The sequence below is a fragment of the Strigops habroptila genome, chromosome 13 (genome assembly GCF_004027225.2).
Source record: "Strigops habroptila isolate Jane chromosome 13, bStrHab1.2.pri, whole genome shotgun sequence".
Lineage (NCBI taxonomy): Eukaryota > Metazoa > Chordata > Aves > Psittaciformes > Psittacidae > Strigops > Strigops habroptila.
The window spans coordinates 5,998,879-6,016,421 of record NC_044289.2 but is presented as its reverse complement, the minus strand read 5'-3'; the positions used below and the strand labels follow the sequence as shown (position 1 = coordinate 6,016,421).

General features: G+C 39.0%; 1 protein-coding gene across 6 annotated transcripts; it reads left to right on the top strand.

The window, feature by feature from the left end:
- Window positions 1–4,294: 4,294 nt before the first annotated feature.
- STX16 (syntaxin 16) lies at window positions 4,295–17,161 on the top strand. Of its 6 annotated transcripts, none has more exons than XM_030503008.2 (9): window positions 4,295–4,571; window positions 7,130–7,141; window positions 8,371–8,478; window positions 9,244–9,384; window positions 9,905–10,067; window positions 11,013–11,104; window positions 12,248–12,391; window positions 12,886–12,966; window positions 15,211–17,161. In XM_030503008.2, the coding sequence occupies exons 1-9, from the start codon at window positions 4,491–4,493 to the stop codon at window positions 15,313–15,315; spliced, it is 927 nt and encodes a 308-aa protein (XP_030358868.1). In that variant the 5' UTR covers window positions 4,295–4,490; the 3' UTR covers window positions 15,316–17,161. The 6 variants fall into 6 exon arrangements, with proteins under 6 accessions (XP_030358868.1, XP_030358865.1, XP_030358867.1 ...); XM_030503005.2 differs by having other exon boundaries at window positions 4,295–4,625; XM_030503007.2 differs by lacking the exon at window positions 15,211–17,161 and adding an exon at window positions 14,480–15,202 and having other exon boundaries at window positions 4,295–4,625.
- Window positions 17,162–17,543: the final 382 nt, after the last annotated feature.

Here is a 17,543-nt window from a genome sequence, read left to right as displayed (position 1 = left end):
TCTTTGGATCTTACAAGAAAGAGACCAGTAACAATTTTTTATATTTGATACATCAATTGAAATACAGAATATCTTCACATGACTACTGGAGAGGTAATTAGGGTAAGCAGAGATATAAATGCCTACAATGAGCAAGCTTTTATCTTTGCTGCAGAGGTGACCTAACACTGTGGTGACACAGAAGATTTAATATAGCGCACAGCTGAGGAGAGGAATTTTGCACAATATTAGATGACAGCGTTGTTCCATTGTTTAAGTACCATGGGCATTATTAGCCTGTCAAAAGACTGGGGTACAAGCTCATAGACTGTAACTCTCATATCTGCCTTTGAACAAGGTTGACTGTCTAATCACGTATGTGGTATGTCTGCCTGTAAACATCAAATTTTTACAGCTGAATTTTGAGTAAAATATTCCTCCCAGCCCTCCAAGCAGACACAGAAGTCTTCACTGCCAACCCAGCTTGAAGTAAGGCTTGATTCACCTGGTTTGATTGCATTTCAGTAGCAGAGGAGGAGTACAGACGCATCTGCAGGATCCATTCTACCACTTTTCAGTGTGCAGAAGAGCAGCTGAACTCAAGGCAACATTTAGGTGTAGAGCAAAAGAGGATACAGCCACTTAGAGATGTGAATTTCTGTATCATTTAAACATCCATTACTTAGGGTCTCTGCATGACCAACTTAATCTTCTTTTTTAGATACTCTTCTCTAATTCACTAGATTCTACAATCTGCTGTTAAAGTTAGATCAATATGAAAAGACAGTTCATTCGACTGCAGTTTTCTAGGGAGAGTACATAATAGCAACAGTTTGAATCCAGAGAAAATAACAGTTCTCCTCTGTTTATATTTCCAATGGATGCATTCACATTGCAGCTCATCAAAATAAAGAAATTATGGGCAACTATGTCTAATTTTCGTTTAAGAAAGTCGGAATATCAAGAGCTGGTTAAGAAAGAAACCAAGGGACTGAATTTTAAAAATAGCATAGGCGGTTCTTACTCACATCTCACTGCCTTGCAGCACCACCTACAGAGAGGCTGTCAGAATCACACCCACTGCCAAAACTCGGGAAACTCCCCATTCACTAGCCAAACAAATCCTGGTTCAGTGATTAACACACTCTGGAAAGTAAGAGTTTGACAGCCCTGAAGCCTGAAAATCTTCTGCTACGGGATAAAGGCAATAATATGGCCTGTTTTATCAAGAGCCCCTCAATTCCCATGCAGAAAATGCACCTCTACATATGACAGAGCTAACCCTGCCACTTGGCTGATTTTTTCCTTAGAAACTTTCCTGCAGAAGAACTTTTCCGGCAGCCAAGTGTCCCAGCTGCAAAAGGATGGTATGATTTTCCAGGCAAAACGCACTTAATGGTTCATTAATTCAGCCTTTGGCACAAGCTGATCGTTCAGTCTTCTCGAACAATCAGAAGCCTTCAGAAAACCACAATATTTCACCTCCTCTGTGCGCCTACTCAATTACTCAAGATAAAATGCCATGGAGATTGACTTTCATCTGATCACTGAAGCATAAGCTCTGTTTGCCCTTGACTTAGCTTGGGTAGCTAAACAGTAGCGATACAGAGTCTGGACTGCGAGAAAGGAGTTTGAAAGCACAATTTGAAAGCTGTTGTCTTCCTCCAGAAGCCTGATCTAAATGCCACGGTAGTAACTGGAAAGTTCTCACCATTTTGGATCAGGCCCTGGCTGTGGGAGGCGGTGGGTGCAGGAATGTGCGAGTGCAGGCAGCATTGCTGTCCCACTGCTTATTAAGAACAGCAGAAAAGAACAGGCATTTAGAAAGCAGGAAGACACAGACTCCAAACCTATGGCAGTGAGCTTCATCATCAAGAAGCAACAGTCCAAAAAATTAACAGCATGTGCTTAAAAAGATATATTTAAGGATATGTGCTGTCTCAGGAGGGGAAAATATGATCCTTTTTATGAACAGATCGAGCACTACATTAACAATGCATTTGTTTCACTTTGCCATGGCTGTAGGAAAGATATACCAGGACTCCATTCCTCTGAAGGTTAAACATTTTCTTCTAATTTCCAGCCTACATCTATTCATTACCAGACAGAACAGATCTACTAGCTTTCCTCTGTTTGGAAAACTAGTTACCTTTCAAAGTCATCAGGTTAGTCCAGCACTATCCACCTTCAGTAAATGTATGTTGTATTTTAGCCCATTTCTATCTGCCATCATGTCTGGTATTATTCTTTCCTGCTAAATTTACCCAGAAGTCTTGTATTTTACTTGGATTACACTTTGATTCTTTTTCTTCTTTTTAAATTGCTGGAACAATTTTCCTGCTCTCAATTGTGTTGGGTTGCTCCTGCAGGGATGCTGTTACACAGCCAGATAGAATCCTGATAGGCCAGTGCTGTCTGATGTCTGGGTCAGAAATTAGAACATTTCAGTTGAAAGAGACCTATAACAATCATCCAGTCCAAATTACCATCACATTATGATTTTTATGATTTGTTCCACTTGGATGAGATGATTTCTATCTCCATGCATTCATTTCCTCTATGTACATTTCCACTATATATTATGCATTCATTTGTGTCCTGCCTCTCCCTCTTTCATCACTCCTACCTCTTCTCTCCTTCATCTCTTGGTATGGACAACTGAAGAACATTTTGCTATTTGTTTTAATTTCCTTTGCAAGGTCTAACTCAGCCTTACTTCTGGCACATTTCCCTTTATGCCTACACTTCCTAACTTCTAAGACAAGTTTTCTTTGATTAATCCTTTTTTCCATTCCTTCTACTTTGAAGTGGTTATTCACCGTGTACAAGTCCCAAATACTTTCTGTTGCCTCTGCTTAAATTCCAAGCCTGCCCAACATTCAAACCTTTTTAAGCTGTCAGAAATTAGGAAACAAAAGATGTTAATTCCTGGTATGTACCAACTTCCAGCACATCAGGCTTCCCATTGGGTTTATGTTCTCCATCCCACTGTGTAAGATATTCCAACTAGTTTTTCGTGAGTGTGCATCCAGCGCTAAAAGATCACAAGGACCTCTGACAGCAGGAGAAATTCCTCTTGACCTAAGCCATGGCAGCGGAGCCAAGAGAAGGATGGAAGTTCATTAGCTGAAACTGTTCTCATAGTATAAAAAATCGTTACACTAGATTAAAAATTAGCATGAAGAAATGAAGTACGTACATATATTTTTAAAGCCTTTGTCAGGCAGCCAAAATGAAAAGAGATTTCACCAGACCACGGAAAATGAAATGCATGCATTAGTCTGTGTAGGAAAGGAGCTCATTTCCTTGCTAAATTCTGATCTGGGGGTCTCTCCTGCTAAGGCAGAAAGGCTGCTCAAGAAAACTCCCCAAATGTCTTATAATAGCAAAGGAATTCTTTTCTGTATTTCTCACTGTACAAGCCTGCCCAGGCGGTTAGCTAAAACGAGGTAACATTTCCAAACAATGTGGATGTGATTATAGTCACTGCTCCTACCATATGTGTAAATGCTGGTTTTGGGAGGTTTATTTACAGATTAAGCTAGGGAGTCTCCTGATGGCCAGTGTGCAGCAGCTGCCCTGGCTGTGCCGGGCAGTGGCTCCTGTTGTTTTCACATGCCTGGCGGAGCATCGGGGTTAAAAATCGCTTTAGTCCACCTTATCAAAAAGCCTCTTTCAGACAGTCAAACCCAATATCGTAATTTTAAACGGCTTGTTCGTTTTCAGGGAACATCCTGATTTTTGAGTGGTTGGAGTCAGCAACGAATAAAAGGTGTGAGAGGTTTTTTGGAAAACAGAAAATTCACTGGAAGCAAAGGAAGTTTGGGGGAAGGTGTGGCAGCATTCAGAACAACAACAAAAATAAAAGGTATCGAAGCAAAATGGTCATGCTACAGTATTTTGCTTTGACCCAAACTTGTGCCTTTTGAGGATGAACTGAGGATGCTTCACAGCAGTGAGATGGAGCAAGTTAACTGAAAAAGCTATGGAAACACGAAGCCATTTGACCAAGCTTCCCCCAGGGAGAGGCAGACCTCCAGCCGAGGGACATGTGCGGAGACACGGGGGATGACGCCTCCTGGCTCTCGTCACCGACATAAGGCACTAACGCGCCCCACACGCCCCTGCCAAGGCCGGGGGTCGGTCAGCCCTAAGCGGGGTTCGCCGCCGTTTGGGTCAGATGCGGGTTTGCTGTCTACCCGGACCGCAGGAGGGCCCGGAACGCCGGTGCAGCGGCCGGCGGGCCCGGGCGGAGCGGCGGCGGCGGCCAACGGGCGGGCCGGAAGACGCCGAGCGATGCACTACGCGGAAGTGAGCCGCGGCGCTGCCGGGGCTGCGGTCGGATCCGGGGGGGATGGATGGGGCCGACGGCCGGCGGGGCCCGGTGCTCTGAGCGGCCGGCGGGGCCTCGCCGGGGGCGGCCGCACACGGCCCGCGGGTCCCGGGCTGAGCTAGGGCGGGGGCCCGGCAGCGAGGCGCGGAGCGGCCGCGGGGCCCCGGGGCGGTAGGCCATGGCCACCCGGCGTCTAACGGACGCGTTCTTGTTGTTGCGGAACAACGCGGTGCAGAGCCGGCAGCTGCTGGCCGAGCAAGTGAGTAGTTACGGCTCCTCCAGCCCTCTGAGTTCACGTAGCATGGCTGCTGCGGTGAGTCTCCTCCCTTCATCCTTCTGTACCCCGCTGCGCTAGGGCTGCCAGGCAGCCGTGCCCTGTGCCCGCTCCTCCCCTCTGTCCCCGGCCTCCCCCCGGCCCGCCCCGGGTCTCCCTGAGCCTCCTCTGAGCCCTCTCCCCAGAACCCCACCGTCCTCTTCACTTCTCCCTCTCCCCTTCCCCCTCTCCCCACCTCGTTATACCCTTTCCCCACTCCTTCACGTAAAATGAATAGAAGAGATCTGTCTTTGTGCTGATCACGTCTCTATTCACTTCATGAATAATAAATACATTTACTGTTGTAATAACTTCATGTTAGCATTGACATGAGGTTTTTTGTCCATTGCGCTTTTTGATGTCTCCCTTCCCCAGAGAAAAAACATCCAAGTTATTTCATAGACCAGAACTCTTCTATTCACTTCAGTGTGGGCACTGTTAAATACAATAGTGTAATTATTCCCATTGCTTGAATTTTTCCATAATTTGCTCTGATGTTCATTGTCCTTTTTATTATTTTCCCCCAAATACAAGTAATACTGAAAGTCCTGTGTGAGAGAGGGGAATCAGGAGATTCTAGAGTAAATCTTCATTATAGAAACTTCAAAAAGTCATTTGTTCAGAGGCAGCTTATGCAGCTTCTTCTAAGTTTTGAGCTAGTCAGACTGTGATGGGCTGCTTGGCAGCTCAGTTCTGCTGGGGTTTTTACACTTCCAGTTCGGACTTACCATTTATATGTAAGAGACACCAGTATATTTCTGCTGGCAGTCTCATCATTCTAAATTACTTTGCATTAATCCATTTTTGTTAGGAAAAGCAGTACTTTGTGCTGCAAATTTTATTTCAACTGATGAATTGCTCTTGAATGGTCTTTGTTCATTGTTAACTCTATTACACCTGTGACTAACGAGCTACGTATTAAACTGCATTTGCAGAGCAGGAGATGTCAATAGCAACGTGTATTATACATGTTTAATTTGGCACTGCATTTACTTCTTGTTAACATGTCTTTTTGCCAGTATTAATATCGCTTCTTTAGATCCTTGGATTTTTAAAAATACCACCAAGTAAAGTTAGTGCTGAACTTACACACAGACTACTGAGCAGTGAAACTACACTTCTTCACAACAGCAAGTGAAGTAACACTTAGCACTTGCATAAAACATTTATTTGCAGTGTTCATTAATAGTAATTGAAGCCATTTTCTAGGATGCTCATTCAAATGTAAGGAAAGGTAGCGGTGATTGGAAATGAATGTCCTTGTGCAGGGGATGGAGTTAGTCAATGGCTTAATCTTGATCCTGGTGGACAGTTGTGAGTTCTGTAGTTATTTACTACAAGTGTACTGTTTTAGCAAGAAGTGTAAAAATGGCAGTGGTACCTACTCATCTTTCATGTTTCTAAGGTGCTTATCACTGGTTTTGGGGGTGCTTACCACCCTTTTCTCTTGGGTGGTATCCCCAGAGCTGAGCTGGTGCATGCCAGCGGGGCAGTGTTGCAAATTCTAGCTCATATGCTTTGGCTTATCTTAATTTGCTCTCCAGGCTTCTCCTGAAGAAATCCTTTACTATGAGAGCTCTCTGTCAGTAATCGCATTCTGCCCTGGAAGATTCATTCTGGTGTGGACAGTCAACCACTCCTTAAACTCAGATAATCATTCTTAACAGTACAGTCCCATTTAAAAAGCTTGGTATAGGATAAAAGAGATCATTAGTTGAAGCCTGCCGCTTTGTTTAACCACAAGAATTTTGTCCTTGTTCTAGATCTGATGTGCCTGCTTTGTTAATTTTTTAGTGAAATACTCTATTGCTCACACATACCCTCTATAGTACAAAGACTGATGAATAGAGAAGTTGCCTTCTGTATTTTTTCACATGTATTTGGATTAATGTTACCTGAAACTAGAGCATAATTGAAGTATGTCCATGAGTGAGTGTACACTACATTTGCTTTTGCTTTTTGTCTTTTGCTGTCTGTTTTATCCTGTGATAACTGGCGTGTTTGTCAATAAATGTCTTACAAAAGCTTGTATGTGCATCCTCCAATCATAATCAAACCTCTTAACTCACCACTGGATGTTGAATATTGCAATAAAATTGCCCTTGCTGTCACACTTCAATATATTCTATTGCAGTTTTTCCATCTCAAATTTTAGTAACTAGAAACTTCACTGTGCAGTTACTTCGGAATACAAATCAATACAAGCTCTTAATGTGATCCCTTATGTGCTTTCTGTTTACCAAGCAACTGAAATATTTTCTTTAAAACTTTGTGCATCAAGCAAAATGCTGACTTAAAAAGTACAGTATCATGATGTATTTATTGAATTGTCATGTTTTAAAAGCCAGTTTGTTTTGTTCTTGGTAAACCATCATGCTTAAATAAATCAGTATTTTCTCGACTGACTGTACCCTCTATCTGCCCTATGTCTCTTTTTTTTTTTCCCTGTTATCTTTTGCTGTCTCTAACTGGATGGGGCTGATGGGATCCACAAATGACTTCAGGAGCTGGATGAGGTATTGCTTTTCACATTGTATTTTGCCATAATGCGTCAAGTGTACATCGTTGAGCCAAAATGTTCCTTTCTTTATTCTGCCAGTTTATTAAATTTCATTATATAGGGTGAAGTGTCTCTGTGTACAGTAGAAGAACAAGGCGGCATAGAGAAAATAATTTTGTGATACAATGCTACATTAGCAGATACATGTATAAACTGGTCTGGCTTACTGTTTACATAGGGGGTATAGTGACTTTGTACAATGAAGCTATTAACTATTTTTTATGCTATGCAAAAATTGTGCAAACTTTATTGCTCAGGAAAGAAGGTCAGTGATGAAAAATAGGCTTTCAGGAAATAATTCCTGTTAATAGTAAAAAAAAATACACCCTTCTGCAACTGCTGTGCATCAGTCTGCAATTGTGTAAACACCTGATTTGTTGCACCTGAGTTATTCAAATTATGACTATTACTTGGGATAAAGGGTTTCTTTTACTCCTTCCCCATCTCCAGCCCTCCTGTAGCCCTGTGGAAAGCTGTGTATAAGCTGGATGGCACATTGTCTTGTTTACTTTCTGACAGTCTCTGGAATTTTATGGAGAATTAGCCACCCAATTTCCTGCAGGTTTCTTTGCCTCAGGCCATACAGCTTGAAGTAGCAAGCATGTATCATAGGGAAGTGTGGATTGGTCACTGCCTTGGCTATTCATTTCCAGTAAATAATTTTAGAATTTTAGTTGCATGTCAGTTTGCAAGAGTGTTTGTTCCTCATAGGTGAGCGTCTGTCTAAATACAGCATTGTTTGAGAACAATCGCAGGATACTATTTTTCTTTCTTGGAGATATAATTAACATTTTTATTTGGAGGTTTTCCCAAGTGAGATTTTCAAACTTGCCTGGCCCAGTATAAACCACGCTACACCACTGATTAGAGATCCCTTGGCTGTTAATCATCATCTAATGTACCAACATGAGAATTACTTGAATTCTCACTGCAATACCATATTTTCTCCTTGAAGATTTGCTAAGAACTTAATCTAAGGGAAACTTTCCTCTTTCAGATCCTGTAGGAAGTGGGAGGATGTAGGTCATTAGCATATAGGGACAAAACAGGAGATGTGGAGCTTGACCATACCTGCATCATGCACAGATTTTTATGGGAAGGCATACATGCATTTTTTCCTAGTGCTCAAGGATTTGAATCAAATTTGAGTAAAATTAATTTGCTGTCTTTTCTTATCTTCTGCAGCTTGCTGATGATCGTATGGCACTGGTGTCAGGAATAAGTTTAGATCCCGAAGCAGCAATCGGAGTAACAAAACGCTTACCTCCCAAATGGGTTGATGGAGCAGATGAAGTAAGTTGTGTGGCAAATCCAACACAGAGTTTGATTTCTCATGTAGGATTGTATTAGCATTGCCAGTTACATTCTTAATGCTGATAAAGTAGTAGTTCTACGATAAAGTAGTATTAGAAGCAAGATTGAAATCGGTGTTTTCTAAACTGACACCCTTGTTTAGAGGAAAATATCAGGCAAGCTGTGAATGATTATCTTGAACCATAGAATGCAAATAGAATAAGGGGAGATTGACGCCAGAAATTCCAGAAGGCTGGGTGTGCATCAGCAGTGGAGCCCAGTATTAACAGTACACTGGGACCGTTAGAATAAATATGCTGAGCATTTAGCCTTGAGACTGCAGGAAGTTTCTGACTTCCTTAGCAAAGCAAAGTGGTTCTCATTTTGAAACTTAGAAGGAAGGATACAGAAAAATGAGCCCTTCCAGAAGACTTTTTGTTTGAACCCATTCAGGGGGTTCTTTTATCATTATATAATGATAAAAATATTATTCCAATTTAATGAAGCATATTTGAAAACAGCAGTCTTGCCTTAAGATTAATAAGAGGAGGTTTAAAAAATAGAAAATTCATATATTCTCACAGTATATGAGTGTATTCAGTTACTATTTAGTCAGGTTTTTATGTGTTTAGGTTTTTTTAATGATCTATGGTCTGCTTTTTGTGTGATACAGATTTCTTTCAATTATTTTTGTCTAGCATTTGTCAGAACCTTTTCCTATGAAATAAGAGTCATGTCACTTCATTGTTGTTTTTTCTGGTTTAGATTCAGTATGATATCGCCAGGGTTAAACAGAAGATGAAAGAATTAGCCAGTCTTCATGATAAACATCTAAACAGACCAACACTGGATGACAGCAGTGAAGAAGAACGGGCAATAGAAATAACAACCCAAGAGATCACACAGGTACAGAGTGCTTTCAGTTCTGAACCTACAGCCTGACATATCTGCAATGCATCTTGATGAGGCAGTGGTTTCCTCTGAGTAAAGCATTTCTTTTATAATCAGTATTAGAGTGAGCCAGAATTCCTGGGCTCTGTGCTTGGTACTCCACTCACTGTCTCAGTGAACTACTCAACGAGTCACTTAACTTCCCTGTTCTTTTACTTACCTGTTTGCTTCTCTACTTGGAATAGGATTGGGAGACTTAATCAAATCACCTTTACAGATATCTCAGAGAAATACATATATATGCAAATACCTCTGGGCAGAAGTAGTTGTGTTACTCTACTACCCTGTTAGCTTTAGGTTGCCTGTTCATTTATGTTTTGTGTTTCCATACATTTTAAACATTGCACTGAGCAGTAAGAAAATTATTTTTAAAATCTAGAAATCAAAACATTAGTCTTCCATTTGGAACTTTTGCAGTGTGATACTTAAAGTGTGTGTGGCTGTGTGTGTTTTACTAATGGAATTGTTTTCTTAGTTATTTCACAGATGTCAGAGAGCAGTCCAGGTCTTGCAGAGCAGGTCACGTAGTTGTACAGAACAAGAAGCACGTGTTCTCAGGAATGTAGTGTCTTCCTTAGCACAGTCCCTTCAGGACCTATCCACCAACTTTAGGCATGCGCAGTCTGACTATCTCAAACGTAAGCATAAGCGATACAGTAATACATGGGCATCTTCTGTGGAAACCACTAGCTAAGGTGTGCTGATTTTCTTGGTTGGGAAAACTGAAGGACAGAAGGGTTAAATGATGCACACAGGACTACCAGAAGTTTATTACAGTGGGGGTTAGAATTTGGGAGTTTCTGGTTCACAGACCATGTTCTAACTGCTTTATTCCACCTCTCTTTCATCTTGCTAAAGGAGAAACTTCATAGTTAAATATATCAAACCCAGTGTATTTCATCCATCCACATTTTTAATGCATCATTGCTTCTCAAATTGTGGTCTGCAAAGCTACTTCTGTTACACTGGTGAGGCAGCCATTGATCATCAGACATGATACCTGCTGTTGACTGGTAGTCTGTGATAGATAAAGCTTCAAAAGGTAGTCAAAGATAATTAAAATACTGTATCCATAAACAGATTGGAAGTGGAATAACCTCTGTTAAAAAATCTAAAATTGTGTGCAATTCTATTTTCAACTAAGTAAGATTAAAATTATCTTGGAAGAAATCCACAAAAATTTGATCTTCCAATTTAATACTGATAAAGTATTTCTTTCTTCCATGGTATAAATGACGCAGGTGGAACTTAACATCACAATTCAGACAAGAGATGTTCCTAAGAGAATGTGTTAGAAAATAGCCTCGAGTGATCACACTTGAAGGCTTTTAATTAACTGATTTTTTTAACTTTATGAAAAGCAATGACTTAAGATCACTGATTTAATACTCTTATAAGTTGGGTTGAATTTGTTATGCTTCATTAAATAGTAAGCCTGCGTGACAGTTAAAATTTAGATACTTCTATTTGTCATTTATTAGCCAGATTTTTCTTTCTTGTGATTTTCTATCTGGTGCTTCAGACCTTACTCTTGATTTTAGCATGCATAAATATTATGTTCAAACATAGTTTGTCTTTTACAGGCATGAAGAGTAGAGAAGAAAGATCCAAACACTTCTTCGACACCTCAGTCCCACTGATGGATGATGGGGAGGATGATACACTTTACGATAGAGTAAGTTAAGATGTTACAACACAAGTTCAATATGAAGAAACTTTTTAATGTACCTTTAATCTTCGTATGAAAATATCAAAATGATATGCCATGAGCACCAAGCTACATGGAAATTCTGTTTCTGCAGATTTCTGTGATGCATTTTCCTAATTAGTATTGCTGTTGTGATCATGCTATCAGCCTCAGTGCTGCAGCGTGAGAGAACTCAGTTTGACTACTGAATTCTCCTTACCTGACTGACAGGGACTAGAAAGTCTGTAAATACAGTGCTGTCTTTTATCATACCACCTTTCTGGGCAGACGCAAGAGTAATTACTAGAAAAGTATGTGATTTTGAGTTTGGATGGAAGGTGGCACTCTTTAAAGTGAACTTTAAAGTGTAACTGAAGGTTTTCAGTATTACAAATTGTTGCAAATAATGGTGTAGTGATTTGGTTCTGCACAGTTAAGTTGCTGTGTTGTAGAGCTGTACCAGACCCACTTTGTTGTAGAGTCTGGGGATTGCATTTTTAAGCAATGGTGGGATCTGTTCTATTGTGTCCTATCTAATAGTGCTGCAAAATACTCTTAAACTATAAATGTTTAATGTTCAACTGAAAACTTGCTGAAAAAGTCAAGGCAATTTTTCGGCTAATTTTGTGTGTAAGAGATTTTTCATGTGTTTCTAAATAAGACTTATAGGGGAAGGATAATTTTCAGTTGTGAATAGCCTTGTGAGACAAAACCAGTAAGGTGTCTATAGTTTATTAAAAAATAATCAGAATTGCTGCTGTGTCTTTACACATTGGCATAATGGGACTCTAACACAGATCAATGAGTAAATATTCTGTAACTACTACACACTTGCATGTATTGGTTTTGTACTCTAATAAAAACACTGTTTTAAGACAAATTGTATTTTAAAAAGTTGTTCGTGTGTTTGGGCAGGATGCAAGATATGTATTTTCCCTGCTCAAGCTGTCTGAGTTCTTTAGTGACCCTGAAACTCTGTCTTCAAAATACAAAAATATCTTTTCTTAGATACGTGTCTGTTAAGGATATTCCAAAAGGACTGTTGTGTTACAAAATCTTATCCTTATAATGATTTCTAGTGTTTTCATGCTATTAATGTTAGTTCACCATATAAATCTTCTATTTCAACAGGGTTTTACAGATGACCAGCTAGCACTGGTGGAGCAAAACACATTAATGGTGGAAGAGCGGGAACGAGAAATCCGTCAGATTGTACAGTCAATCTCCGATCTCAATGAAATATTTAGGGACTTGGGAGCAATGATAGTAGAACAGGTACATTGACATCACAGTGTTAGTAAGAAATAGGAGATTTCTCATAGTGTTAAGGTTTCCGGACTCTTCCTGTTGTAACATCCTGTTTTCATGTGCTTCTCACTTTTCTTAATTTACCTCTTCAGGCTTAGATTTCCTCTGCTTGAAATCTGCCAGAAGATGAGTTAATGAAAATAAATAAGTACATAAAAATTCAACTGGTTATAGTTGTTAGGCTAAAAAAATAGAATGCAAAAGTTCTGTTGGGTATTTCTCGCACCTGAACTTGAAGTAAGGTGATTATTAAGGGATGAGATGTGAGATGGTGACAGAGCTGCCAGTTAGGCATTGAGCAAGGAGGTTGTTTAGTGAAGTCCCACCTAGTTCCTCCATAAAAGTTCATAGTTTACATCTGAGCTGTGAGCATTGTTAATGACTCTGCTGCTCATAATAATAATTGCTTTATGAAGTTCATTTAGGTTCAGTTTGGTGCTCATTCTCTTCATTTTATTCAGGGAACAGTTCTAGATAGAATTGACTACAATGTTGAACAGTCATGTATGAAAACTGAAGAGGGTCTAAAACAACTACATAAGGTAAGCTGACGGAATACTTAAGCAGCCTTGCATATCTAGTAATCTTTTATAAATTAATAGCCATTAAGTTATTCAGTCATTTTTCAACTGGACATCATCCCTTTCAGAAATGGTTGCTGTGCAGTATAAAATGTCCAGCTGTACTGTAGTAGGAACTTTCTGTGTAACTTCTGTTAATGTTGTGCTTGATGCCAAGTGTTAATTTCTGAAATAACTTTCTGGGCATCCAAGCGATGTGCTTTGATGTTTGTATTGCTGACCTGGATGGTTGTATCTGAAATGCCTTCTCTGTTTGGAGAGCCCAGCACTTGTGAAATAAGACTGGTTATTGGGTACCTCATTTTAGATTTCAGTGAGTTGATATATCCTCCTTTGAAAACATTATCTCAATAATGTGAGCAGCAAGAATACTTTTTAATGTTTTCTGTTACCATCTGTCACATGTTAAAAAGTTAGGTCTGGCCTTATGCTTTTAATGTGAAGTTTTTACTATGAACATCTGAAAAGTTTGAACTGGCAGCAGAACAGAGAGTTTTGTGGTTGTTTTGGTTTGTTGGCTTTTTTGTTTTGATTTTAAGCTGAGTTCTGACTTGTCAGCTCAGTTCAGTCCTTCCTTTGCTGGACATTGAGTGAGAGATTTATACAAAAGCCTCAAGTAAAACATTCTGTTTAGAAACATGGACATACTACTACACACTCAACTTCTTCATATTATCATAGACTTTTAATATATGGAGAGCCGAAAAATACCATTTGAGGAAAAGTGGAATAAATTGGTTATAGGTTTATTTTTCTTATAGGTAAAAGTAAACTGGAGATCACTAAAATAAGGCATTGACCATTGGTGAACAAGGCTTAAAGTAATTGCAAGCAATTTGCACAAACTGAACTGGAAATAAATGAATCAGTTGGAATCAATTCTATTTCTAGTTAATGGTAGGTGATGAATCATCAGCAAGCCCCTGAGTGGACTGCTGACTAGGGTATGGATTTCTGATGCAATATATACCTGTTTTCAGTAAGCATAGCAATTTCTTTACCTATCATGGAAGACACACACAGAGGTCTGAATAGTAACAGCAAACACAGATAGCTTGCTGTTTCTAATACTGTAGGTAGTTTTATTCTGATTTAGCATGTCTAATGTCGTTTCTCTTTTCTGATTTAATTGGCATAATTATTACAAACTACTGAGACAGCACTTTCACAGAAATTGCAGTATCTCATTGCAGAAGGCTGGTGATAACGAATCATAGTTACCAATTCCTGCTTCACATGAAAACAGGAGTCAGTTGTGATACTTTGTCAGGCTTTGATGTTTAAAGTCTAATTAAGTAAATAATTACAGGGGTTGAATGTTACATAATTTCAGGTCAAAACCTCTTTAGCAGATCTGATAATAAGTAATTACTTTCTAGGGACTATAAAGGAGAAGAATTAATATCTTTTTCCCTTTACATTTTGAAGGTTTATTAATTTAAAAAGAATTAAATGCAAGTTTTGTTTTGTTTAGCTTCTATTAGCAGACTTTCATTTGGCTTTTGGAGAGTTTTCTCCACGTTGCCTCCTTTTAATTCCCCTGAGAAAAAGAGGAAAGGGATGAGAAAATGTGGTTAGAAGAAAGAAGGAATGAAGCAGAGAACCAAATCAAAAAGAAAGCTTTCAGTTCTAATTGAAATTAAATGAAAATGCACAGCTGAATCAGGTACAACAAAAATGCCTATTAAAAATTAAGTTTTGTTGTGAATTTTAATGTCCTTCAAATATACAGGAATCTTATATCAGAAAAAAGAGTTAAAACACCTTTCTAGCTTTTACTCTTCAGACTTTCACATACCCAGTTGCCTGATCTTGTTTCCATGGTCTTCATAGCCAAGTGTTCTTCCAAGTGAAGTACTGTCCTTCCGTGTAGCTCATGTGTCCTGTGGAGGCACAGGGTCCTCTCTAGTACTGCTGAGAAGAAATCACAGTAAGGTTGCTTAACCAACATGAGGATGCATTCTTCTTTATAGAGTCTGCTCTTTGATACAGATAAATGCGACTTCAGTGTATACTTACCTTCACTGGAGCCTGCAGTGCAGACCAGAGTTATTTTGTGAGAGTTGCTTGCAATAGATGTAAGAAGTGTCAGGTTGCCAAAGAACAGTTCTGAGATACATGCACTTTCCTTACAGGCTCTTGTTTAGTGTACTTCGTAGCTTTGCAGAAATCTAGGTATTAACTCTTTTTTTTCTGTTTCTATAGGCAGAGCAATATCAAAAGAAGAATCGGAAGATGCTTGTTATTTTAATTTTGTTTGTTATAGTAATTGTCCTTATTGTTGTTCTTATTGGTGTCAAGTCACACTAGGTTTCATTTCATTTTCTCATTTTTGGAGTTTATGTGAACTTTCTTCCCCAATGTGAATGGATGGACCTGCACTCCAGAAAGCTGCCTTTGAATGTATAAGCCCTTGTGGTGCAAAGTCTGTGCAATGTTTCTGTAGAATTCTTTAAAGTACAAGTTTGGTGGTCTGTGAGGTGTTTGTAAGGATTATATGGAAAATGTCAGGAAATTTGGTGCTCCCACACAAATAATCTGGCGCTTTATGCAGAGCTATTTGGAAATCCAGTACTTAATTACAAAATGGAAGTTTACCAGTGAGTACAGTAATTAGTGTGTTACTGTGAACAAAAATGTGTTGTCTGCTGTATTCTTATGTCACAATTGTTACAGGCTTCAAATTTAAACCATGTTACTGAGTCAGGAGACTAGATAACAAAAATTGATCTAGATGAAAAATATGTTAAGGCACAAAAATGTTTGACTTAATCTCCTTTCTTCCAGACTCAAAAACTCCAAAGAACTGCAAAGACAGCTAAAAAAGAAAGCTTTTAGCTACCAGAGTGTAAACCAGCCCCTGTGATCTTAATTTAGATACTGCACCATTACTAAGAATCAGAGTAGTACTTGATCTTGTAAATAACAAGATCTAATCACTGGCGTAATTTAACACAGTTAATTAAAAAATTTTCTGAGCTTGAGTAATCGTGGGAAGGTTTTTCCTCACCAGAATGATCATATATATTTTTTCATGTACCTTTTTTTTACTTTCAAGTATAGACATTACATTAAAGCAGTGGTGAAGTTAAACCTAAAAAATGGAGTAGAAAACTGAAAAGAGAATCTCTACCTGACCCGCTTTAGTGTGTATCAGATTATAGTTGTATAAGCTGTTTATTTTACAAGTGCATCTGTCCTATGTGTTACGGGTTTTGTGTAAGAACTGACTTTGCTACATATTCTATTACATCCATTTTTCCTGACAGAAGATTTTCTTTCACATGTCTGCCCAAAAGAGGACATGTTTATGGTCTTTGACTGACCATGAGAGATGTCATGCAAGTGACATGTTACTAGGCCTTCAGTAGAGAATTTGGGTTTTTTTCACTAATTTTTTTCAGTGAAAAACTTTACTGTAGGCCATAAAAGAGAAATTAGGGCCATATCAAAGTAATAGAACACTCCTGATTTAATTCAGGCCTGAAGTGGTGTGCAATTGTAGAGGCCTTGTCTTAATATTTTTAATACAGCTTTTCTGTAGGGACTTTTTTTTCCCCCCAAAGGGGCTGTAACTTCCTTCATTTTCAGATTGATAGAGTGCTCCCCATAAACTTGCAGAGATACTCTGCTCAAAGCCCCTGAAATGCAGTTTTATAATACTATAAATGTTGCATATATTGCTTGCCCTGAGTTTATTAAGGAGGTCTTAAGATGAGGCTTTAAACTGATGGTGCAGGAATGAACCTGAAAGTGAAGACTACAAAGATGTGAAAGCCTTGGCTTCTCGTGAAAAGCTTTGTACCACTCTTGTTACCTCTAGACAAAGGGGATGTTGGACTTCCTAAACTGCTAGTTCAAACCCTTGATTGAATTCTTGAGTTAGTAAAAGAAAGAAGGATGCTTCTAGTTGGGTGTGCAGCTCCCATGTTCTGGTAATGGATCTCTTCAATGATCATGAGTAAAACTACTGTTTCCCGTGTGTGCTGTATACATCAGTTGGTGTGAAGCAGCATATTGCTATAATTTAATATACTGTATTTGCAACTTTCTCCCTAACATGAGATCGTGTTATTTATTTCTGTCTTGACTGGTGCTTTTGACATTTTATCATGGCTAATGAATTCAAAGAAGTAATAAAACACTTCCAGCCTAATTGAGCAATTACTCATTTTTTAAAAAGGTATAGACTGAAAGATACTTGTGTGATGTTAATGCATCTCTGTATGTTCTTTATAACTAAATGAAAGTGTCAGTGACATAAAATATCTTTGGGGAAAAAAGTCACTTTCTGTAGCACGATGTAACTTGCATTGTTAAAGATGCATGATTTATGCCCATGGTATCTTAACTCCACTGAAGTAACTGGCTACATATTTTCTATCCAAATTCTGTAAAAGGAAATGCGTTTTTAATACGCATCAGACGAGGTTAAACTCGGTGGTAAATTGACCTGTGTAACTTGAGCTGGGATTTATTGAAGCTGATTATATTGAGGGGAAAAAAAAAGCCAAACTACAACAGGCTTCTAAATCATT